Source organism: Trachurus japonicus, chromosome 17 (assembly GCF_045865225.1).
Source record: "Trachurus japonicus isolate A0001 chromosome 17, Traja_1.0".
NCBI lineage: Eukaryota > Metazoa > Chordata > Actinopteri > Carangiformes > Carangidae > Trachurus > Trachurus japonicus.
The window spans coordinates 24,685,312-24,712,474 of NC_140923.1; the positions used below are offsets into that span (position 1 = coordinate 24,685,312).

Sequence of the window (27,163 nt, forward strand, 5' to 3'; positions counted from 1 at the left end):
GCATAATCCAATTACGTATGGCTAATTTGCATACATACAACACCTGATCTAAACATTGAGTAGAGCAGGTGCAAATGTCTTGTTCAATCTTGTTAACGATTGAACAAGACATTTTTATCTGTAATATGATATTACAGTTAAAAACTTAAGGAACTAATTTAGGCTACCCATGAGCATTAATAGAGACGGAGCATGTCATACCTGCTCTACTAAGGATGTGGCTGTCTTGAAAAATTGCAGTCATCTTGAAATTTAAAGTGGTCAACTTGTCGGTTGACCGATGGAGTCAACTCATTCCAATTTCCATGCTGGTACCACCACAGCAACTTCATATATACATGTGCCGTCAAAACGGTGGAATTTATGCAAATTTATGCAAATTTGCTCATGTTAACAAAGAATTTCAAAAAACTTGTAATACACCTGTAATTCTACCTGGCAGAAAAAGGAAAAATGACAACGGAAAAACAAGATGAGTGCCACAGGGCAGTCACAAACTTTGTTGTTAAAGGTTTGCTGCCTTTTTCAACAGTGGAGGCTCCATGGTGGAAGTAAGTAAGCTGTAAAGGATATTGTTGACCAGTTAAGCCTTTATTTCTCAGCTTAGATAATTATTATAATAATAATAATAATAATAATAATAATAATAATAACACAGCCATGTTATTGTTGATTTTTTTGTGTTCTAATGTCAATTAGGGAGATGATAAGAGCCCTAAACCCCAGATATCAGCCCCCCAGCAGAGACATGCTGTCAAATACACTCATACCTGCATGGTATGCAGTGGAGAAAGGAAATGTCAAAAGAGAATTGAAAGACGTCAGACATGTGGCTGTGACCGCGGATGGGTGGACCAGTGTGGCACAAGACCACTACTTGACTGTTTCAGTCCACTTTGTGAGAGAGGGTACCATGAAGGAGAAAATCCTACACACCAGGGCAGTCTACACATCACAGACAGGGAATGTTATAGCTGAGGAGATAGGGGATATTCTTGATGAATTCAACATCAAGGAAAAAGTTGTTGCAATCACCGTAGATAATGCAGCTAATATGGATGTTGCAGTAAAAAAGATGAGCATTAGAAAAATTGGCTGCTTTGCTCATACACTAAACATTGCTGCTCAAAAGTTGTACACTATACCTACCATCTCAAAGTGGGCAGGAAGAATCAGAGCTATGGTGGTGTGGTTAAAGCGGTGTAGCTTGGCTAAACCTGTCCTTAAAGAGAAGCAGCGTCTTCTCGGTAAGTGCAAATCAAAATAGAGTAAACTTAGTGCAACATTCCATGGCTAAATCAATTACTGAACTATTACTACAAATAAACAACCACTCTCTCTCTCTAGGTCTTCCTGAACATGCCATCATTTTGGATGTGAAGAACAGGTGGAACAGCCTGTTCCTGATGGTGGAGCGGTTTCTGGAGCAGTTTCCTGCCATCCAGGCAGCCTCCATGGACCCTCGGCTAAAAAAAACAATGGAGAAGGACAGGTACACTATATTACCAAAAGTATTCGCTCACCCATTCAAATGATCAGAATCAGGTGTCCTAATCACTTGGCCTGGCCCCAGGTGTATACATTTTGGAATTATGGTATGGGGTTGTTTTTCAGGAGCTGGGCTTGGCCCCTTAGTTCCAGTGAAAGGAACTTTGAATGCTTCAGGATACCAAAACATTTTTGACAATTCCATGCTCCCAACCTTGTGGGAACAGTTTGGAGCGGGCCCCTTCCTCTTCCAACATGACTGTGCACCAGTGCACAAAGCAAGGTCCATAAAGACGTGGATGACAGAGTCTGGTGTGGATGAACTTGACTGGCCTGCACAGAGTCCTGACCTGAACCCGATAGAACACCTTTGGGATGAATTAGAGCGGAGACTGAGAGCCAGGCCTTCTCGACCAACATCAGTGTGTGACCTCACCAATGCGCTTTTGGAAGAATGGTCAAAAATTCCTATAAACACTCTCCTCAACCTTGTGGACAGTCTTCCCAGAAGAGTTGAAGCTGTAATAGCTGCAAAAGGTGGACGGACATCATATTGAATTCTATGAGTTAGGAATGGGATGGCACTTCAGTTCATAGAATGAGTAAAGGCAGGTGAGCGAATACTTTTGGTAATATAGTGTATATATAAGGATGGACATTGTTATTACCTTATTCTTTCATCAATGTGTACTAATGTGCTGGGCTGTGGTCTAGCTAATAAAACAATGTGTATATATTTTTTCCAGACTGGAGAGACTTTCTGATGAAGATTACAGAAAAGCAGAACAGTTTGTTAGAGTAATGAAGATACTCTATACTTCAACCATCTGCATCTCTGCTGAAAGGAGTCCAACTTTGGGCCAGATTCTGCCCATCTTGGGGAAACTCCAGCAACACTTCACAGTGACTGATGAGGACTCCTCCTTTACACAGACCATCAAGGACAAGATCTGGGGTGACCTCTCAAAACGATACCAAGTATGTAGCATAATCCTGTAGATTTTTAAATTGTTTTCATTAGCTATACTCAGAGATTTGACTACTATATATGTTTTTGTCTTGCAGGATGAGAGCATCAGGCAGTTCTTGGAGGAGGGCACAGCCTTAGACCCAAGATTCAAGACGAAAGTGGCTGATGAAGTGTGGACCAGACTACAAGAGGAGCTGGTAACTAGGACCTCACAACAGGTATTTTTTTGTTATTGATAATATTTGATTCCTCTTCCATTGTAGATTAGTTTATATGACTCCCATAATCTATTGAATACAGAATAAAGGTGCAGTGACCCAGGCCCAGCAGATGGAGCAGGAGCTTGAAGGGACAGCGGGTGACCATGATGACAAATCTTCTGATGAAGACTGTACAGCTGCAGTAACAACACTGGTAAAATAAAAATATACAAAGACATCATGCCCCCCCCCCCCCCCAATTTCATTGTCACAACAAAATTAACATCTATTATGTCTTTTTTCTTCTTCTTTTTCTTGTTTCCAGAAGAAGCCAAAGTTGATCACATACATTATTAAGCCCCAAGAAATAAAGTATGGTCATATGGGAAACTAGAAAATATATAGGTTCCTCCTGGTATATTCGCTTTTCAAATATATTTACCTACATTATATAAAATAAAGCCCCAAAAAATATATCAATTGTTCTGTGCCCTGCCATGAACGGGTTTCGAACCCGTGTCTCCAACACCGCGGGCGACGATGCTAACCATTTCGCCAAAAACTCAGCGGGCACTCTGCACATTTTACCACGTGTTTTAAGGGTGAGTGAGTTTAACTCGAGTACCGCTAACCACCCACGGACCTCCGACACACACACACACACACACACACACACACGAGCCATCGCGTCAATCTTGGGGCAAGAAGTCACACAAAGAAACACGAGAGAATCCGGTCAATTTTCAAAATAAAACACTGGGAATGACAAACATGTGAGGCCAATGTGTGTACGTTTGTAGCCTATTGGTGTTTATTAATCGAAACAGAGCGCGAGAGATGAACACACACACAGCTGAGGGGCGAAGCGCTCGTCCCCGGCCGCCACAGAGTCGTTAATTAACGGTAAACGCTGGATGCGCTCCTTGATAAGTTTCGTTTTTAATGAGGAGGAAATAAAGAACTCAGCTGTGATTGAAAAGCATGAGTTGAAAGTTGTAACTGTGTAGTTGAAAGGGGTGCAAAGTAGGAAATGGTAACTGGTTGTGGAAACACTGCTTTACATTGTTTTAACATAAAAAAAATAAAAAATAAAATCATCATTCTGAAGGTGTGGTGGCTTTTATTTTGCCGTGGCGGTGCGCCACGATCAATTACATGTAGAGGAAACCCTGAATTGACCACTTTTTCTTATTCTTCATGTTTAAATAAAAAAAAACTTCACAAATACATGCTTCCGGTTTATTCGCTTTTATTTTGAAAAGCTTCGAATCAACTTCTGTCCCCACAGTGGAGGTGGCCTCACAGTGGAGGTCTGCAAGGAAGCGCCCTGACAGTGGAGGTCTGCAGCCAGACCCCTCTCAAGCTTTCTGCCCTTGAAGAGCTATTTGCTGATGAGGACATGGTAGTTGAAATAAGACAAGAGAACACTCTTAGCACCACAGAGAAGATTCAGGAAGAGATACAGCGGTACAGAGGTCTGCCATCTACCCTAACCTCAGTGAATCCAGTAACCTGGTGGTGGAATGCGAGGGACACTATGCCAATGCTATCAAACTTGGCAACCAGGTATCTCTGCGTGCAAGCATCATCCACACCCTCAGAGCGTACTTTTTCTACTGCTGGGGACACCATCAGCCAGGAGCGGGCTTGTCTGTGTCCTGAGAAAGCAGACATGTTGATTTTTCTGAAGAAAAACTGCTAAGTGAAAAGGTTCTCAGTATGTAGCAGAACATTAGATTGATTTGTAACTTGTTTGCAAGTGTTCTTTTGCACTGGAAATTATTTGTTGTTTTTGTTTTTTCTGTAAGAAAACTGCTTTGAGTGGAAAATTACCAAAGCTGAAAAATAAAACTGAAGATTTGTACAATGTGTAATGTAATTTTCTTTTTGTTATCTTATAATCTTGTAAAATTGGTATCGAAAAAAGTATCGTCCAGGAACTGGTATCGAAGTGAAGGTATCGGTATCGGTACTGGTATCGAAAATTTTTCATTGATACCCAGCCCTAGGAGTAATGTCCTCTTCAGTGCCTCCACATCAACATTGTTAGGAAAACAGCTGGCCTTATATCTGGGGCCAAGCAGAGTGGCAAGCAGAAATGTGGAGTTTGCAAGAATGGGTTCAAAACGCCATTCTAGTTCTCTGCTCAGATTGGCTGCCAGTTTCCTTGCTGCCGTACCTAACATTTCCCTGGACTCAGCTGCAACATCTTGGCCCAGCCCCACTGTGGCATCTTGATCATCATCACCAGCCATGAACTGATCAGATTCATCCTCAGATTCCTCACCAGCTGCAAGACCTCCCACATGCAGTGATCTGATGATGGAGGGCAGGCCATGCAGGAGGGGGATGACCTCAGAGAGGGAGGCGCTGTGTTTTGAGATCGCCCGTGTGACCTCCTCAAAAGGACTATGAACAGTGAGCATCTCTGATGCTAACCTCCACTCATTTGGATAGATGATTGTTGGAGCTCTACCCATGTTAGACTCCTGAGTCATAATCTGCACAGCCCTGCGCTGCTCCACCAGCAGCTGGAGCATGTAGAACGTATAGTTCCACCTTGTTTTTATGTCTGTTATGAGCGTGTGCTGGGGGAGGTTCAACTGTGTTTGCAGCTCATGTAGCCTGTTGCTGGCTTTGCTCGAGCGATGAACACGGCCAGACAGGGGCGTCACTAGGTTTTAAGGACAGGGGGGGCTTAGCCCCCAGTAGATGCACAGGATGTGAGCGAATGTAGTGCGCAAGCACAAACTTTCACAATGGCCCAGAAAAAACACAATATTTAGAATTTTGAGTAAATTTAGAGTATTGAATCATGGGCTAGTTGAATCTAAGAATTCAACTACTTTTGAATTTTACTGTGTAAAAGTAGATGCTAAAAAAAGTGAACCTGAGTAATTTTTCAGGTGTTTGACTATCATGGATATGTCCAGGTGGACTGGAAAACTAATTATATTTCATTAGTAGCCTGTGTCATAATGGTTATACACTCCATCCAAATACAGCTGTTTTTGGCTCATTTTGATTTTACCCAGACCTCCTCACATTTTCCAATTCAAATAAGACCAGACAACAGAAATGAAGTGTGACTCCAACTGGAGCAGATATTTATGGTAAAGAGTGCACATTTCACCCTAGAAACCCCTTCATCTTCTACACAACCAGGACCTTCACAAGAAATTTCAGATTTTCTTTTTTTTTTCTGAGCTGAAATAGACATTGGGGGGTGGTTCAAATGACTGACCCTGAGAATCATTTTAATTTGAATATTCTGCTTTTATTAGTAGTTTTATTTGGACTAGGTTTAAAAATATATATATATTTATACCTAGCCTATATTGTTATCATGCTGTTTTTATATATTCCTGTGTCTTACCTGATCTTCTGCATATTCAGGGCATGTCTCAGTCTGGCCTCTCCCTACAGCATTTCTCTCCCTGTCTGTGCTGCCTGCAGTGTCACCAGATATCATTAGTATTTTAAATTAATCCATTAAATAATCTGTTTTTACTGCTATTTTCTTTAACACATCCAAGCTATAAAGTACCAGATGAATGTTACAGTAACACAATACACACATACACAGCACACACACACACACACACACACGGCACATGAGACAGACAGAGAGAGAGAGAGAGAGAGAGAGAGAGAGAGGGACACACACATGATGACAGGAGTGTTCAGGATCCCCGTTTAAAAGTTTTCCCCACCAGAATCTAGCCGAAATTTGGAGAATTATTTAGCCCGTTTTCTGACAAGCTATCATGGCATGGTTGGTACCAACAGAAGCCTAGCATCTCCTGGTTTCATATAATATCTGTATCTTCGCTCTAGCTTTAAAACTGATCCGTTTACAACGTGATTAATATTTCACATGAATTCAAATTTTATCGCGGTCATTTTGACAACACTGCTATTTAGAGATGTAGTAGCTTACTGTCCGATGCCTGTTAGTCCTGCTTTTAGCTACAGGTGGACTGACTCTCTCCCTCTGTTGACAGCTCCTGCAGCCCGTCACTGCAGGCTCGGAGCGGTGCTTCAAACTAGAGTGCCTAGAGAGAGAGAGTGGCGACAACGGAAGTTCAAAACGCTGGCCGATCACATGGTCCATGTAGCCCTCCAAAAGTTCCCGGAAGTGCTCGGCGGGCAATTGGAAAACAATAGGAGAACCACGATAATCGGTAAATAATGTCAATAAATGTCAATAAATGCTTGTGTTGATTGCTGCTTTGAACTTTGTTAAGTGTACAACACCTGTACCTTCATTGACAGCAATAAAACCGTAATATTTTCTGTCTTTTTTTTTAACTTTCAGACCTGAGTGAAGTGGACAGACAGGTGACTAACATGATTTGACAATAAGTCTGACTCGCAACAGCATCATGACAAGTGTGTTTTTCTAAGAAACCCATGGCAAATAAATTACATTTTCATTTAAATTCAGTGCAAATAAATGAGTTCTATCACTATTTGTTAAGTATTCTTTCTTATAAATGTATATTTGTGTTAATTGCTTTGAACTTAAGGACTCTTTTGTCCCCCGAGCAATCAAGCTCTATAACTCTGCACTGGGGGGAAGGGGAAGGGGGAGGGGTGGTGGGGAAAACATTTAGGAAAATTTTGATTAATTTAGATTAAGATTGATGTATTTATATATATGTATTTATTACTGTTGTTCTAGCCCTGACTGCACTTTATATTTTTTATTTTTTATATTTATTTTTATATTCTATATCTATCTGTGCCTTTTTAATGTATGATCGGTGCTGTGCTGCTGCTGGAACCTCAATTTCCCTGAGGGTAACCTCCAAAGGGATCAATAAAGTACTATCTATCTATCTATCTATCTATCTATCTATCTATCTATCTATCTATCTATCTATCTATCTATCTATCTAACTCTGTTATCTTCATTAAACCTGTACATTCATTAACAGCAATAAAACCATAATATTTTCTGTCTTTTCTTTAAAAAACTTTACAACTGTGTTCTAACAGGAAACCCATGACAAATAAGTTACATTTTCATTTAAAGTCAGCGCAAATAAATTGAGTTTTATCAATATTTGTTAAGTATTCTTCCTTATAAATGTATATTTGTGTTAATTGCTTTGAACTCTGTTATCTTCATTAAACCTGTACATTCATTGACAGCAATAAAACCATAATATTTTCTGTCTTTTCTTTAAAAAACTTTACAACTGTGTTCTAACAGGAAACCCATGACAAATAAGTTACATTTTCATTTAAATTCAGCGCAAATAAATTGAGTTTTATCACTATTTGTTAAGTATTCTTCCTTATAAATGTATATTTGTGTGAATTGCTTTGAACTGTTATCTTCACTAAACCTGTTACTGTACATTCATTGACAGCAATAAAACCGTAATATTTTCTGTCTTTTTTTTTAACTTTCAGACCTGAGTGAGGCAGACTAGCAGGTGACTAACAATGATTTGTCAATTAACTACACAATAAGTCTGACTTGCAACAGCATCATGACAAGTGTGTTCTAATAAGAAACCCATGGCAAATAAATAAACAACTCAAACAGATCAGCATGTCAAGCTGTTTGTGTCCTTTCCACTATGTTGTCCTTGAATACAGTCTTCACCATGGTATGCTGTGCTGCATGGGGATGCTCCAATCGCTCGGAGAAAGGCGTCCACATGTATGGCTTCCCCAAAGAGAGGGACAGAAGAATAGCGTGGGTGGCTAAAGTCAGAAGGAGCAATTTAACCGTGACCTACAAAGACTTTAACAACAAAAAAATATGTGAGGTAATCATATTCAAACAATGCATTTGCACTTTTGCACACGTTCAAAATACCACACTGCTAGGAAATTTGATTTTTTAAATTTTTATTATTAAAAACAGAACACAGAACAGGAAAAACAATGCAAAAACCAAGGGAAGTTAAGTTGCAAACCGAGGGGGGGGTAACACTTAACTTAATGGCCATCTTGGAAGCAAGACCTAAACAAAGGTGAACGTCAGACAAACCCAGAACAGCTGAAGGTGCTTCAGGACAGTGCTGGACAAGGACAGAGAGTGATACACTGGTGAACACAGGGGCAACACCACAGCAACACCAAAAAATATTTTAGCTCCTAACAGAAGTTGTACTTTTAAGTATCTCGCTGCAACCTGGGAGAGTGCCGAGTGCAGGAAATACAAGGCAGAGGGATCTCATACAACCCCACAAAAAAGTATCACTTTCAGTTATGGAGAGTCACATTTTCTAAACATAAATGTTAATTAAGTATAATCAGCCACTGATGTATAACACATTTGTCAAGTTGTCTCAGGTTTTATATGTGCAAAGATTTTAAACATCTACCAAGTGTAAAGTGCTATCTAATAGTGTGTATACTATTCAACCACTATGGGATGTATGCTAGACATGTCTGTAGTGCTAGATAAAAGTGAGTTGTTGGTGAGAACTAAGGTAAAGTCATTCTGCAGGCACATTTTGAGGCTGACCAGTTTGTCAAGACCAGCAAGGGCAAGACTAAGCTAAGAGAAGATGCGGTACCCACCATCTTTGTGCATCGGCCAGTAGTCAGGAAGAGGGCCCCTACTCCACGATGCCCCCCTTCACTGGCAAAGATAGGGTCTGTAGCTGCTGACCACAGCTACTGTATTAAAGATGACACAGGTATAATGTATATGTACTCTTGATAATTATACCAATATGTCTTGTTTAAGGGACACAATATTATTTTAATGTTTAAAAATGAACTGTGCCATGTCTTCTACTTACACCAGTTTCCAAGACTGAGGAAAGAAAAGATGAGGAGAGTGAGAGAAGGGAAAGTGACACAGAAGGAAGAGAGGACATATCAGATGAGGAGAGACAGGGAGAGCTCACATCAGCCAGTCAGCAGAGCAGGGAGCCACCAACCAGAGAATCTCAGCTCCCAAAACAAATGAAAAAACAAGAAAATCAAATAAGAAAAACCAGGGCAGCACTGAGAAAAGTAAAGCAGGAAAATGCAGTTCTTAAGAGGACAATGAAAATTAGGGACAAAAAAATTAAGAAAATGTTAACAAAAGATCAAATTGAAGCATTAGGCAGACTTACCACAAGAGGGATGAAATGGAGCAATGACACAGTGAAGAAGGCATTGAAACTCCGGTTTGCGGCTGGTTCTTCTGGCTACAAGGCCTTGCAGGAGTTGCAGATTCCCCTGCCAGGAATTAGAACCCTGCAGCGAAGAATGCAGTCAGTTAAATTTGAGCCTGGTGTTTTAACCAAAGTTTTTGACTTTCTAAAACTCAAGGCAGGTGGATTTACAGACCTGGAGAGGGAGTGTGTATTGACCATCGATGAAATGGCTATCACACCCAGTGTGGAGTTACACACTCTCACTGGCAAACTCTATGGTGATGTGACCCTGCCAGGTCACACAGGGGTGGCCACACATGCGTGTGTGTTCATGTTGGCTGGGAACACAACACGCTGGAAACAAGTCGTTGCGTACCATTTCAGTGGACACTCTACCAACGGAGCAGAATACAGGCCAATAATTAGTGAAATAATTCAGAGGGCAGCATCCATTGGGCTACATGTAATGAATGTCACCACCGAAATGGGCAGCCCTAACCAGGCCATGTGGAAATCCTTTGGGGTCGACTACACCAAGACATCAGTGACACATCCAGCATCACCAGGCAGGCAGCTCTTCTTCATGCCCGACGTCCCACACCTTTTGAAAAATCTAAAAAGTGCCCTTATCCGTGGACAGGTGTTTGTTATTCCTTCTGATATCGTCCAAAAAGAGAACCTCCCCTCTAATGAGGTTTCCGTTGTCCCAATTAAGGACTTAGTGAAATTCCAAGAAGGGATGGCATTAAAATTAGCTCCTCAACTAACAGCTGCAGCCATTGGACCAAGTCACTTTGAAAAGATGAAGGTTGGGCCAGCTCTTCATGTATTCAGCAGGGCAACAAGTGCTGGGCTGAAATACATGGTTCAGCAAGAAAACCGCCCACTGTCCTACATGACCACAGCATGGTTCCTGGAGCAAATTGATAAGTGGTTTGACCTCATGGCATCTCGGCATCCAATTACAGCCTTGAGCAGGATCAAGATGGAAGAGTATCAGAGGGCCATTACCTTCCTCCAAGACATCGTCCATTTGTTCCGTGGCATGAAGATTGGTCCAAAGGGATGGTGGAAGCCTGTTCAGTCAGGAGTCATAATGGCAACAACATCAATTCTGGCCATACAGGAAGAGATGCTGTCAAGGGGTCACAAGTTTGTGTTAACCTCAAGGTTCACGCAAGACTGCCTGGAAAACACATTTAGCTGCGTGAGGTCAACACATCCCGTACCAACACCAGTTGAATTCCACCATGCGCTCAGGCTCATTTCTGTGGGGCAGTTCCTCACTACCATCAAGTCGGGCAGCTACCAGGAGGACGACAGTAGTTTCCTGGCTGACTTCCTGGAGAGAGTGGAGGAAACTGTCACTCCGTCAGTTAGGGTGGAAGAACTGACGGTAGTGGACAGGGCAGCACCTGACCTGACAAAGGCAGAAAAATGTATTCTCTTCCATCTTGCAGGCTACATCATCCACAAGATCATCAAGTTTTCCAAAATTTGTGAAAAGTGCAAAACTGCAACACAGCACAATGATGAAAAGCCAGTGGGAGAGAACAGCATGTTGCTGAAGTTTAAAGAATACAAGTCCGGTGCCCTTTGCCACCCCTCCAAAGACACCTATGATGTCATTCACCACATCGAGGAACTGTTTAGGACCAAGACTGGTTCCTCCCTCATGGAGCTTCCAAATGCAGTGGATGTGTTGGAGAAGGAAGCTCTGGCACTCTACAGTGGGCTTCCATCATGCTGTGGAGTAAAAGAAAAGATCATCAGGAGATTTATTAGGTTGAGGTTGAGGATTGAAGCAAAAAAAATACATAATGACAGGAAAAAACAACACATAAAAGATGGCCATCTTGGAAGCAAGAGCCAAACCAAGAAAGTGAAGAAGAGCAGTGGCCTAGGTTCAACATCAGGCAACCCCAGAACAGCTGAAAGTGTCTCAGGACAAAGCCAGCCTCACTGCCCCTCCACCGACACAAACCCAGGCACCCTCAGTAATCCCCCACCTACCATCGCCCAAACAACAACACTAATCCTCTACCTTCCAGCATCCAACCCACATCACTCCTCCCTCACCACCCAAAACCCAGCCAGCACCACCAGTAATGCTCCACCTACAAGCACCCAACCATCACTGCTCCTCCACCTACCACAACACAGCCAAGATTACTAACTCAATTTAACTGCATCTACCTAACAAATCCTGCCTAAACCTAAAAATATCACTGCTCCACCAACTACCAGCCCCTGCTAAATTACTGCTCCACCAACTACCAGCCCCTGCTACATCACTGCTCCACCAACTACCAGCCCCTGCTAAATTACTGCTCCACCAACTACCAGCCCCTGCTAAATTACTGCTCCACCAACTACCAGCCCCTGCTAAATTACTGCTCCACCAACTACCAGCCCCTGCTACATCACTGCTCCACCAACTACCAGCCCCTGCTACATTACTGCTCCAACAAATACCAGCCCCTGCTAAATTACTGCTCCACCAACTACCAGCCCCTGCTACATCACTGCTCCAACAACTACCAGCCCCTGCTACATTACTGCTCCACCAACTACCAGCCCCTGCTACATTACTGCTCCACCAACTACCAGCCCCTGCTACATTACTGCTCCACCAACTACCAGCCCCTGCTACATCACTGCTCCACCAACTACCAGCCCCTGCTACATTACTGCTCCACCAACTACCAGCCCCTGCTACATCACTGCTCCTCCCCAGCCAACATCACTAACCCTCCACCTACCTGTATCCACAAAATATCACTGCTCCACCAACTACCAGACCCTGCTACAATTATAAAGAAAAGGTGATTACTCTGGTTGCTGTTTATTGCAGGAGTCAAAGTGGATGCTGCTGTGCTGGGATGCATTATATTAATCGTGTTCCTGATATTTTGTCCTCTCCATTAAAATATTTTAAGGTAAAATTGAGCAACATTTGTCAGGGTAATGCAGTCCAGCAGAGCACCACCACCCACTATGACCTCAACAAATAACAAGTATAAGAGCAGAAATTATGGCAGAGCTGGTGTACTGCACTGCACTGCATGATTTTGCACAGGTGTATCAAATCATGTGACTAATAGCATAATTGAATATGATGTTGTTAAGTATGATTCCCTGAGTAATAATGCATGGTAATACCCATTTAGTATGATTTATTATGCCTGACCTACCTTACTATGTTTTCAGTCTCACTGTGTTCCACTCTGTTCCTGGCCTGCAGCATCACTGACACTCCACAACGTAGTGCTTCTTCTGTAGGTTCACAAATATATGCAAGATGATATTAGGGACATTTGTTTAGTATGACTGCTTTAACAACATTGCATTCATTATGTGTTTTCAGTCTCACCATTGTCTACTAGTACTCCTGACCTGCAGCATGCAAAATGAAGTTGTTAAGTGGCATCACTGCTTCTTGACCACACAGCACCAAGTAAAGGTAACTGATACACTGAAAATATTACATATTTGTGTGTGATAGATATGTAAATTATCAACATACACATACGTAGAAGAGACTGCCATGGTGATCATTCCCTGTGCATGCAGGCCCCCACACAACCCTGCGCACAGACGGCAAAAACAGAAAGGCAAATAAATAGTGGGAATTATTTTTCTAAAATGCGCACACAGGTCAAAATCAATTGTAACCTAACTAAATAAACTGGGAAACAGTGGCTATTTGTAGTTAATTCTTACCTTAAACTCCTTTCTCCTCTCTTCTCAGTCGCCTTTTCCTCTGCTTGACTGCTCTGAACTAATTAATCAATTAGGGACAGCTGTACAGCCGTAGCCAGGATCGAGTGGAGAGGGGGAGGAAAGCTGCGTGCACATTGAATCATCACGTCAGGAGTCTTTTTCACAACATAATATAGTTTCCACAGTGATTACTATATATTTATATTAAACAGAAACACAGTCAAATCGACATACCAAAATCACCCTATGTTATTATTTGCAATAAAGTTTATCAACGGGATTATTTAGAACATAAAATGACGACGATGTTGCGTCAGTGCAATGCGTTGGTGAGACACATCAATGTTCTCACATCGCTTCACCCATTATTTACTATCAGCCTCAGTGATATTAAATTAATGTTCAACTGCATTCACACTCCCTATACATTTACCTAGCTACTAGTATAAATTGACAGCGTTGGATTACGTTAATATTAGAACAGAATTTACAATTTACATTTACCAGCCTGTTGCATGTGTTGCTATCGTTATCCAGAGTGCTAGCCTAAACTTCTATTTGTTAATATTCCCTAAATCTTCTAGACGGGGACAATCTGCCAACATACTTAATTACTCGTGTCCATTTGATTCCGATGCACTACTAAAATGAAAATGTCATTTTTTAAACATTTTACCTTGAACAAGTGCTGCTCCGACCAGCTGCTCCATTGGAATACATTGAGCGGCAGTTAGCAAATGCTAACTTCCGGGAACTTTTGAGGGGCTCCATGCGCCGCCATTGCTGTGAAAAAACTGAACCATTGCAGTGAACGGAGGTGGCGCCACTCTCTCTCTCTAGGCACTCTACTTCAAACAAGCCGCCGCTACATGGGCGCAACCAACTCACAGCTGGGAAGGGGGGTGGTCACACACTCAACAAACTAATTAAATTAAACAAATCAGAAATAACAAGAGACAAATGCGGTGACAGCTGGGGTTCTTAAAAGGAGAATATATGTCACATATATATATAAAAAAAGTCACATAATAAAAGAACACCAAATTATTTGGGGGGGCTTAAGAATATTTTAGGGGGGCTTCAGCCCCCCTAAAATAGGCCTAATGACGCCACTGCGGCCAGATATGCTCCTGGCTTTGGAGAGAAGAGATGTCACAACCCTGGCCTTCTCCAGTGCTTTGATCACCACCAAGTGAAGCGTATGGGACACGCAACGGATGTGCCCATATTCAGTCAAAGCTTTTACCATGTTGGCTGCATTATCTGAAACAACAAACCGTATTGTGACAGACTGACCAACAGACTCTTCCCACTCTCTCATCTTTTCCTTAAGGCAGCACAGAATGTTGTTTGATGTGTGCTCAATGTCCAGCACACCGACATTTAGCAGCCCTGCTTTCCTCTGTACTGAAGCTTCCCCTACACGTTCACACCAGTGCCCAGTAAGACAGAGATATGCATGTGCGTTGTGATTGCTGGTCCAGAGATCTGTAGTGAGGGGGGGTCCGCCCGCTATTCAGACATCCCGCTATTCCGACATGTCTCTATCTAGACATGCCGCTATTCCGACAGGTCATCTTTTTATTTATTTATTTTTTTACAGCTGCCATACCCAGGCGCGTCTCTCTCTTTTTCTTTTCAGCATGCCTATCACTGGTTTGATGAGGGAGTGATGTTCTTAATCTCAACAACTAAACTATCATGTCAAACACAAAACTGACACACATGATAAACAAACAGAATTATGGTCTATATGGAGGTTTTAATGGTCGAAATACAGACGTTATGACGTTGTGAAAAAAAGAAAAAAAAAAGGTGTTGACTCAAAGTTTATGTGTTTGTTTTCCTGTTTGTGTACAATAGTCCTCCCGTTTATCAGAATTACAGAAAGAAGTGGCAGGCTTTTGCTCGGCGGGGAGAGAGCGTGACAGCGACATGAGCAGAGCAGCAGAGACATTGGTTACATGCTGCTATTCCGACATTGACTTCTAATTGTCGGAATAGCGGCATTAACATTTTTTTCAAGCGTCCCACTATTCCGACTTTTTTTTTTTCATTGTCTGAGTAGCGGCACTATTTTTCAAACATTCCGCTTTTCTGACATTGATTGATTACGTTATAGTCAGACGTGTCCTTCTGATTTTTTTTTTTTCATCTGAGACACTGTTTCTCATACACAAATACATAGGCCTATTAGAGAGAAAAAAAACAAACCTGCCAAGTTTAAAAACACACCGGCAGCAGCGCCCACTGATCTGCAGCTACTGAGACTGTTATTATTCTGTCACCTGAGATAACAAGGTGCACGTGAGTTTGGAGCTGACAAGAGAATAAAGAGTGAGACAACGCGGCCCTGAGGAGGAACTGTGAAGGACTCAGCTGTAATGGAAAATGACCTAAACCGAGTCCAGCAGAGCTGTAACTGTGTAGTGGAAAGGCGTTCAAAGTAATGGTAACTATCCTGGAAATCCTGCTTTACGTTGTTTTAATATAGGTAAAAGAAAAAAAAAAGAAAGATTTTCTGGGATAAAGGGGCAGATTACATAAGATTATTCTGATTTCTGCTCCCTTTTGTTGAGATTTGGGAGGTTTTTGTTTTTATTGTAGCTTATTAAAATGCAAGATAATTTTTCTGACCGATTTATTGCCCGATGCCATGTATCTCGCTTTCTTTCCCCCGCCCTCCACCCAACACTTTGTTGCTGCTCATGGCCAATTAATATGCACGTGCTGACCATATATGGTTGTGTCTAGGCATTCCGGGGGCAGAGGTGTGTTCACATGCGCAACTGCGCACCATTCTTGGATCCAGTTTGATTTATCAAAGAGAAATTGAGGAATGCACGCACAGTTTGATTGATCCGAAAAAGGTGTCAATATTTTGGGTGTCTTTTCGCCGTAGGCCTAAGCAAAAATGTAGTAGCAGCAGTTTTACACTGCTTACTTACAGTTTTGATAAATGAGGCCCCAGGCCCTAAGCCCAGAGGCTCACAGCTGCAGCTTCTCTGCGGCTCATCCACCGCGCTGTCCGTGGTGCTGAAGGTGACAGGTTAACTTGACAAACGAGAGAGTGTGTGTGTGTGTGTGTAGCTTGATTTCCAATATTTATACCACTACTAGCTTTATTTTTTCACGAAATACAGCAAGAAAGTGTCGGACACCGTGCGTTACAGCCAGGCAGCCAGATGACGGTTTAAAAAAAGAAAAAGAAACAAAAATCTCCGACAGGCAGAGACGCAACGCGAGTACCAGAACTCTACTCAAGGTTTTTCCTGGCCAAAATTTCGGCTGAGGCGGCAGGGGGGGGGGGGGGGGGGTGCTGGAGTCCCATATTGCTGCGTGACAATGCTTATACCAGGGGTGCTCATTATGTCGATCGCGATCGAAGACAGTGTGGGTCGATCGCGTGATGAAGAACAACAAAAAAAAAGTATATTTAAAAAAACACAGTTGTCTGGACAGCAGGCATTTTTCTCACAACCGACCCCAAAAGCGAGGGCAGGTCCACCGAAGCATCATTCCGGGTGTTGTCTTTGTTGCCGCTCCACAGAGCGCACATGGCTACTTAATTATGCACGTGCTGACCATATATGGTTGTGCTGAGGCATTCTGGGGGTGGAATATGAGGTGTGTTCATGTCTGTACCATTCTTGGGTCCGGTGTGATTTATCAATGGAATATTGCGGAGAGTTGTGCGTACGCACAGCTTGATCAGTGTTTCCCACTAACATAAAAAATAAAATAAAATAATCCAAAAAATTGTTTGATTTTTTTTCCCCTCACGTGTGTTTATGTGCGGTGCGGCAGGTTGAGAGGCTGACTGGCGGAGATGAGAGCTGATGAAACGCTAGCATGATTATTAAAAATTTGGGACCGGCAGTAAATTGGGAGTCGGCTTTTACGGCTACCCGAAGTCCTGTCACCAAGCTGCAAAGGACACCACCGCGTCTCCTCCTCTCTCTTCACGCTCTGCGCCGGTGGGGTGCGTTCACGCTCAGCACAACGTCTGAACGGAGCGGAGCCCCGATGAGCCCCGCCCCCGCGGGCACACAAGCAGCGCGTCAACGTCATCTTGCGGCCCGGCCCGGAGTTTAAATCAAACGCACCCCTTCTGCTGCGGTCGAGTTGAGAACGTCTCTGGTTGAAAACAGCGCCACTGAGCTTTCATTGATTTTCAATCAAGATTCAGGCACGCGGCCGCCTCAAAATTTATAATGCAGAAAAAACCCTGCATATTACTGGGGGCGGCACAAAATAAGGTGGAGGCGGCCGCCACGCAATTTTGAACGCAGGAAAAACCCTGTCTACTGGTTCATAAGTAAAGTTCAAAGCTGAAGCTGAAGAAACCCTAAACATTAACGGAAAACGACCGGCGAACCTGAGTGACTGAGGGAGAGACAGACAGCTGTCAGCTGTTCTGACACAGCAACACACCTGCATGTGTGTAGGGGAGGGGCTGTAGCCTATCACAAAACGCAGACACAGTCAGCTACCCCATGAGGATTTTCATTCAATCCGAGCACAGATATTGACTCGTATTACTCGTATAATACTCGTACTCAAAAAGTGCTTTATCCGTACTCAGCCAAGTATCCGGCTCAACTCTAATGATTATGCCATATTCCCTGTATTTTTAGAGTCTATTTGTAAATAATTTTTACTTGTGTTCCCTGTTTGCGTTCCTTGAAATTGCCTATTGCATTTCGGTCAGATTGTTTAAAGCATGACTGTACAGCCAATATGAACCGAACCTGAGAACCTGAACTGAACCTGAAACCAGACAGAATGTCAAGCTGTAGACCTGGGCTTCATTGGCTGTTAAATACATTTGAAGGATTCATTTTGGATTTGACTGACTATGTTGTCTCTTTCGTAGGATGCATATTTCAATACAAAGTGGATGATCACTGCCTGACATTAAAAGATGCAGCACATGCTGCAAACAATGTCATTGTCCATTGTCCAGCTCAACAGTTTTTCAACCTACAAAGTTGACCAAAGTACAGGCACATCTGAACAACCACTTCACACGTGCAGTTGTCCATGAAGGTGCGATTTGGAAACATATCTCAGGAAATGCTAATAAATTTGTCATGTGTCTGTGCATAAATACTAGATATGCACAATATTCATATTTTTTCTGCCGGTACAACGAATTACTTACAATAGCCACCATGGTGACTTGAAAACTTAACTGTGTATCTAACAGGTTGATATAACTTGTAGTCTGCTGTATAGGGTAGCTGGTAGTTGATAGTGGACAATAATATAGTTCAAGGAGCAACCCTCATTACAAGCAGTCAGAATGTGACAATAGAATTAATTTGAGCTATAAAATCAAAAAAGTCCCTCTCCAATTTCTTCATTCAGACTGTGGGAATTCATAATTTCCTCTTAAAGTAGCATTGCGGAGTTTTTCGGCCTTAAAATAATGTTTACAGACTCATTGCAATGGTAGAAAAATGGTTAATAGGATGAATGGTGCTGCCGCTGCAGCCTGAGCGGGGTCGCGTCGGCTGAAACTGCACTATGTAACTTCCCTGCACGGGTACGAATCACCGCCCCCCCCCCTCCTTCCCCCTCCCCTCTGCGTCAATGGAGAGACGTGGTGGGTAAAAGCGAAACTTACGGTTCCCCCCCCCCCCCCCACACACACACACATGTGGGAAATACTGTCCTTTATTAATGGGAATAAACGCTGGATGCGCTGGCTGATAAGTTTCGTTTTTGTTAAGTTTCGTTTTTCCCCCCAGACGATAGCGCTTCTCAACCAGATGGTGGAAGCACTGAGCTGAAACTCCACAATGTTGCTTTAATAACATTATGGGCTCTAAATTTGTAAACTAGGCGCAGGCGCGGCGGATCGAAACTTTAATTTCACTGTGGAGGAAGGAGGCAGCAGTGAGACGGGAGGAAACTGATGTTCTGGTCCCAGTAAAAAAACAAAAACACACACACCCCCTTTCCAAGACACAAAGAGTTTGTAGACTTCACTGATTCAGACCACCTGAAGCTCCTCAGGTACTGCAGCACCAGATGGCTGAGTCTGTTAACCTGCATCCAGAGGGTGCTGAACCAGTGGGACGCGCTACAGGTAGGATGGTAACTCCACTCAGCAGATACCTACACAGTTTACTATGCTATATATCAATTTTAACCATGTATTGTCACCCTCTATCTCTATGTACTGTAGGCCTACTTTAACAGTCATGAGGAGGTGGAGAGGAGTGTTAAAGTGCGTGATCTGGCAAGCCATCTGCGTGATCCGATCGTGAAGACCTACTTCCTGTTCCTGAGTGCTGCCCTTAAGCCTTTGTCTGAATTTAACATTGCCTTCCAGGTGGGTTTCAATTATATTGAATGAATGAGTGATTTAATAGTATAATTCAATGTCTGTGCTTATTGTAGCATTCTAATTTCACAGTTATTTTTGTTGTGACCATTGATATTATCTGCAGTCAGAGGGACAGTTGGCTGATGAAGATCTCTTTATCGGAGCAGACACAAAGGCATTCATGAGAAGCGCTGAGCTCCCTGTGTCAGCCGAGAAGAAAATCTTTCAGTGAGTATATTACCCAGTAGTTATATTATGATATCATCTTTTGACAGTATGAGAGTGTAGGTTGTAGTGTACCAATATATTACCACTAATGCATTTTTTTTCACTCTTATGCTGTTGTAGAACTGTGAGAAGCTTCTATGAGGCAGTGCTTAAGAAGATGTTCTCCTCCTTTCCCCTCGACCATCCACTCCTGGGGGACCTGAAAGTGCTGGACCCTACAGCTCGCCTTAACACAACTCCAGGGACAGGTAGATAATAGAAACAGTTTCCAATAGGCAAGGCAATGTAGATCTGCAATGTTCAGTCAAACACTTTTACTTTGCAGTGGAAAGGCTAGGGGCCTTGTTCCCCCAGTTGAGGCTGCAAGCAGATAAGCTGAGAGAAGAATTAACAGAATTCCAACTGACAGATAGGAAGGATCTACCCCAAGAAGACAGCATTGACCGATTCTGGGGCCTGGTAGGAAAGGACAGGTACAGTGAGCTGCCGAGACTTATGAAAGCCTTATTGAGCATTCCTCATAGCAACGCAAGCTCCGAAAGAGTATTTAGCATGGTCAGAAAAATTGTAACAGAGAATAGGATGTCACTTGATAACACAACTGTTAGTGCTCTTCTCTCATGCAAAATCAACTACTCTGGCCCAGTTCACAAATACACTCCTTCAAAAACAGTATTAAGGAATGCTAAATCTGCAACAAACTTGTACAACAAGTCTCTAAAAGAGTAAGTGAAAAATGAAAAGATAAACTGTGAAAGAAAAGCAATATGAAATGAAAAGAATGTGTGGAATGAAAATAAAATGTAAAGACAAGCAATGTTGAACAGAAATATGCAAATAAGACATTGAATAAATGCTTTTCATATATACCCTTTTGTGTTTTCATTTAGGCTATAATGAATGTTCACAGCATGTCAATGTCAACAAAGGTAGGCCTAAGTGGTTGACAAGTGGTGATTTTAGCTTTCTTGTACATCTGTCTTAAAATGTAAGGGATACTGGAATTTGGTTGGGGTGGTGAGACTGCTCGTGGCGGGCGCCGGAAAATTTCCCTTATTTTCAAATCCGAAACTTGACAGGTATGATCTGGACTCTCTCTATCTATCTGGCCTGTCTAGCCTCTACCTGGTCTTTTTACTAAACTTCAACTCCTTTCTTCATTGCCTAAACCCAACCAATGGGACAATTAGCCTACACTTCTCATTCAAAGTCACAACTCAACTTCTCACTCAAAAATAGACAAAAATATGCCAAGTCACTCACAAATCCACTTCCAGGTATGGGTACAAAAATTGCATGTTCCCCGGGTCCTTTTAGGGAAAAGTGGGGAACATAGGACTGTTGGTCCTATGTTCCCCAGTCTGTACACAGAGGGGAACATAGGACCCTTTTGGGGAAAAGTGGGGAACATAGGACCCTTTTTTAGAAAAAGGGTTCTATGTTCCCCTGTCCCATACAAAGTGGGGAACATAAGGATGATCCCGTTTCATCTCTGTTAATTCAGTCAGGCTGAGTTTCCATTACGCTTTCGGCACACCCTCGGTGCGGCTTTTTGGCACGAAATTGTCACTGCGCCAAGCTGGATCTGTCGACACCTCCCCCTGCTGCGCCACCATACCCATCTCGAGCTGCAGGTGGCAGAAATCGACGGGGAGCAGGGAAGAAGGCCAGCGTCGACTGTCCACTGAATTTGTCTAAGTGTTTGCATTTGTCTTTTATTAAAACTCAATATGATTGTAAATTGGCTATGGATAATATAATTGCACGCGTTCCAACATTGCTGGGAGTAATGTTGGTTAATTTGATTTCATAGTCTTGTTACTAACAATATGACGTTAGCAAGAGTTGTACGTCAACTTATGGCATTAGAAGCATGTTCATGCCATAGACCAGTGATCATCAACGAATCCGGCCCGCCGAACCTTCCAATCCGGCCCGCGACTGAGTTCTAATAGTTAAAGCAGAAGTAAGTGGTCCGGTCGTTTTCGCTAATGCTGCGTTCCAGGCAGGCTTTTGAAATCGTAAATTACAGCTTCAAGTCACAACTTACGACTTTGTAGCGTTCCAGGCAACCCACTCGTGTTTTTCCGACCTGTTTTACCGGTGAAAGTCACTATAACGGCCACTCGTAACTTCCGACCGGTGAACTCGTACCAGATCGAACTGGTACCACTTCACGGTCGGAAAAATACGAGTTTCCTTGAACGCACCATAACAGTCCTCGTCCCTACGTCACCACATTCACGGCGTTCCTTGGCTGCACACACAGCCCTGCATGCCGTTCTCTCTCCTCATTGGATAAAAACTGTAGGATACGATAAATGTTTTCTCCTCGGCTCAGAGCAGAGCAGAGTGACTGACAGACCCGTGTTTCAGACCAAACACTCTATGTAAGTGATTGCTGTCGGAAGATATAACTATTTAAGACCTATATTAACACAAATATATCACTTACTTCTGCTTTAACAAGTAGCTATTATATTATATTTCTCGGTCTCTGTTGGTGTGCGCCTGTAAGTCAATGCGCTGGGACACGGAGACACACGCTCAAAGTGTTAGTGTGCGCCTGTGAGTCAATGCGCTGGGATAAAGAAACGCTGCATTACCCAAAGCACCGTGCATGAAAGTTTAGGGAGCTGCTGGACTGCAGGGTTTCCCTGCCTGTCTGCAGAGGCGAGCTGGGTGATTTTGGCCGCCGCCTTGGTTAAACCGGGTGTGCACGGGGCCGTTCAGACGTAGCGTCTTTTGCGCACTCAAACCCATTCAGCGTAGATGCGTGTCATGCACGCTCACAACCCAAAAACGATGCGGTAGCAGCGCGTGTTTGATGCTACTCTGTTGTTTTTTTGTGCACGTCCTGGCGCACAGCTGCGCGGACCTGCTTCTCTCTCCGGTGTTCAATTCAATTCAAAAAACTTTGTTTATCCCCGAGGGGCAATTGTCCCGGTTCCCCCTCGGCCTGTGTCTCTCCTACTGTTTCCCAGTGAGCTCTGCCCGTGTGTGGAAAAACACAGATGTACAATGTGTATTATAGAAGAAAAACACTATACTCAGGACTACTGACTTGTATCATCAAAACCGATTTGTCAGTCTCCTTTCATATTTAGGCTGAAAATCACAGGGCAAGTCAGCAGTGTAAAGCTCCAGCATGTGGGAGTATCTGAAAGTCCAGCTGTCAAGATTTTTCATTTTATATCATACCAAACACAAAAGATATGTATCAATGAAAATTATGAGCTTACATGTAAAATAAAATATAAGCAAATAAATTATTAGGCAAAAAGGTGAATTTAATTTCAATCTCGGCCTATTTGAATGTCCAGCCCCCAAGGTGTCTGTTGAGAAAGATTCTGGCCCTTCAACAAATATAGTGACCCCTGCCATAGACTGTAAAAAATATGGACGTAGCATCCGTGACGTCACCCATTGGTTTTGGGGAGTCGTTTTTGTGACTCAAATATGGCGGCCTGAACAGCACCATGTTGGATTTACTGGCCGAGAACCCGCCCACTGGCCTCGAAGCAGCCTGTCTCCGGACCGCTCCGGACCTGTCACTCAACGTTTCCGCGCCCTAATTGGCCAGAATTTTAAACCTAATAATAGTAAAACTGTAAAGTTTTTAAAAAATTCACCCCCCTCAGTGTGTGTGCGGGGGTAGAAACTATCAGTTGAGACCAAAAAACATAATGGTACCAGGCTTTGATCATGTTTTTTGAGGATGTAAAGTCGGCTATTTTAACATGGGGGTCTATGAAGAGTTGCTCCCTTCTGACACCAGCCCCCAGAGGAAGCCGAGGGGACTGCAGTTTTGAACGCGGAAATGAGCTTCACTTCTCAGACCGACAACTGCCCCCTTGGTTCATGCTTGGTAAAAGTTTTGTTTGAAACTGCTGCTTTGTAACGTGAACGTTTGTCGAGTTAACGGCTTCACGAGGCTCTGTGTCAGTAATTAGTTGTGGCCCGCGAGCGTCCGCCATTAGCATTTTTTTTCTTCACCATTAGCAGAGGTGTAGGCTGCGGTGACGGACACGAAGGTGAATGTTTTTGAAGGCAGCAGTCACATTCAGTTTAGTGGTGGCGAAAACAATACTTTTTAAACTCATAGTAGTAGTAGTTAGCAAGAGTGAGAAGCATGTTCATTGTGCTCGGTAACAGGTTTGTTTGAAACCAGTGTTTTGTTTGTCGAGTTAACGGCTTCACGAGGCCCTGTGTCAGCAATTAGTTGTTGCCCGCGAGCATCCGCCATTAGCATTTTTTTTCTTCGCCATTAGCAGAGGTGTAGGCTGCGGTCACAAACGTGACTTTGCCATGCGGAGGGAAACCTCTTTTTCTTTTAGAAATTTTATTTACGGAGGGAAACCTGCTGAAACTGAATAGGCTGCGGTGACAGACGTGAATGCAGTTGGTGAATATTTATGAAGGCGGCAGTCACATTCAGTTAAATGGTGGCAAACTCCCACCAATCTGCATCTTGACTTCCGGTGTAGGTATCTGGCAAAGGAATATTTTTTTCAGGCAATCTAAACTGTTTTTCCTCAGTGGATGTGAGGGTCTAAGGACAGAGGATGTTGTTACGATGCCATGTAAAGCCCTTTGAGACGAACTGTTTGTAAACGGGCTATACAAATAAAATTGCCTAGCCTTATGTATTATGTATTATTAACAGTAATTTATTAGTAGTATGTTTTTATTACTCGTACTGTTTTTTAATGTATTACTGCACTATGTTGTGGCTAGTGACATGTCGATGTCTTGGATGCTGTTTTTTTTGTCTTGTGTCTGTAATGCTTGCTGCAAATCCAATTTCCCTCGGGATATGAATAAAACTGAACTGAACTGAACTTTACTCCATTACATGTGTAGATTGCACTGTTACACATTTTCCCACACACACTTTTCAGTCATACTAACACAAATGTGAAATCAAGTGTTTTTGCTCATGTTTCCATTTAACATGATTAACGTTTTTTTTTATATATTAGTCTAAAGTATGTTTTTTTTTTAGGTGCTGCTGTTCATCCAATTGTTGCCAATCTTCCATGAAGTGGAGCTGTAAGTTCTGCAGCTTTGACACGTACAGCCAAAAAACCATCGTCAGTCTTTACAAAAACAGACATGGACGTGGAAGACAGGGCTTGAGCTGCATTTACCCCAGCTGTCTAACTGTGCTCCAATCACATGTGGATTTTGCAAAGCATATCAAGGAGCATAAAAAGGGATCAAATCCAGTTGCTAAACTACGCTGTGAACTTTGTACTTTTTCTGCTCCAACCAGTATAAAGCCAGTGTGCCTCATATGCTCGGAAAACGTTGCATTAATTAAAAGTGGCAACGTGAAGCGACACTACGAAACAAAGCACAGCTCTTTTGAGCAAAGTTTTCCCCTGAAGTCCGAGCTGAGGGCACGCAAAATAACCGAACTGCAAGCCCAGTATGACAGGTCTATCCGACTCATCACGCATACATTTACAGCCCAGCAACGTGCAAATAAATGTTCACTAAAGGTATCCTGGATTTTGGGGCAACACAAAAAAACATTTAGTGATGTCACAGTTGTGAAGGAGTGCTTAAATGCTGTTGCTGAGACATTATTTGAGGGGAAACAAAAAGAAGAGATGTGTGAAAAAATCAAACAAATCCCGACGTCAGCTTCAACAGCAACCAGAAAATCAGAAATATTAGCAGATGATGTACTGGCACAGCTTGATGCAGCCATTCAGAGTGCACCATGCATTTCTTTGGCCATTGACGAATCTACAGATGTTACTGATAATGCCCAGCTTTTGGTGTATGTGAGATTTTTTTACTTGAAACACACACAAGAGGAGAGGACATATATGCAGCAATGAAAGAGAGGCATAGACCTGAAGCAGGTTGTCTCTGTCACCACGGATGGTGCTCCTGCCATGGTGGGAAAAGAGCGGATGAAAGAGGACAACCCAGATCTTATTGCTTACCACTGTCTCATCCATCAGACTGTTCTGTGTGCCACTCTATCAGAACATTTTGCTGAAGTAATTAACACAGTGATGAAACTCATCAACTTCCTTAGGGCATCCTCATCCCTTCAGCATCGCCTCCTGAGAGAATTCCTGGAAGATGTTGAGGCAAATGCCAATGACCTGCTACTGCACAACAATGTAAGGTGGCTGAGTAAGGGCAATGCACTGTAGGGCTGTCAGTTTTTAGAAAAATGAGGTTCGAACGAATATTGAATGACCCGTAATTCGTTCGGATATATTCGAAGCACACACAGTCGCGGTGTTTTATTTTGAAAATTGACTGGATACTCTCGTTGTTTCATGTTTGTCTGCCCAGCTTGACGCGATCGCTTGTGGCTCTCGTACATAATAGACCAGACGCTGCAGGGCACGAGCCGGCCGCAGAGGTGCACGCCGCGACACCACACCAGCGGTTAATATGGGCACAGAAAGTAAACTGGCTCCGCCTCTCGGCTATTCACGACCTTTCCACGTTCCGCGGAGCTATGCAGGCACTGGGCACTGCAGCCAAAGACGGTAAATACAGTGGGAGCCACATCAAAGTTCCCCTGCCATGCAGCTGCCATGCAGTTCCCATGAGAGTTCCAGCTGAGCTCCAGCAAAGTCCCAGCAGCTGGAGTGACCCCCTCCTTTTCCTGGGTGTGACTAGTTTTTACTGGAACTCCACCCATTCAATGAAATACATGACATGACCAGGAGATGGCGCTTCTCTCACAGAACAGTACATATCACCAGAGGCGGCATTTAAAGTGTCGCCACTGGTGGTGAGTGGAAATTCACATAATTCATAGAACCACGAGTACATGTTTGATTTAAGAAGTGAAATTATAACAGACCTAGCTACTGGAGATGCGCTGGCCACTGTTTTATCTGGAAATAAATTGTTGTAGCTAATAATACCTACTGTCAATTTTTTTTTATCACAATTTATTTACTGTGAATCTACATTTAAATAGGAAAAAACTAAGGGAGTGATGAAAGCCTTTATAAGATGTTTGCAGTTGCAGGTATTCAGTGCATGCCTTCGACCAGGGAATTAGCATTATCATTGCTCAATCTTTTGTTTGCCCTAATGGGCCACCTATCGGTCACCCATTGTCACACAA

At 42.9% G+C, this 27,163-nt stretch overlaps 1 protein-coding gene and 1 long non-coding RNA gene across 2 annotated transcripts; both read left to right on the forward strand.

Annotated features, from left to right (window-relative positions):
• Window positions 1–703: 703 nt before the first annotated feature.
• Window positions 704–1,486, forward strand: LOC146970648 (E3 SUMO-protein ligase ZBED1-like). The gene has a single exon (XM_085804925.1). The coding sequence runs from the start codon at window positions 704–706 to the stop codon at window positions 1,265–1,267; it is 564 nt and encodes a 187-aa protein (XP_085661051.1). The 3' UTR covers window positions 1,268–1,486.
• A 1,268-nt stretch (window positions 1,487–2,754) lies between these two features.
• Window positions 2,755–4,527, forward strand: LOC146970649 (uncharacterized). The gene is made up of 2 exons (XR_015038072.1): window positions 2,755–2,872; window positions 4,010–4,527. It is a non-coding gene; the product is annotated as an uncharacterized LOC146970649 (long non-coding RNA).
• The last annotated feature ends 22,636 nt before the right edge of the window (window positions 4,528–27,163 follow it).

Excerpts from the sequence above, each read along its gene's own strand:
- LOC146970648 (XM_085804925.1), top strand. The coding sequence starts at position 704 with ATGATAAGAGCCCTAAACCCCAGATATCAGCCCCCCAGCAGAGACATG.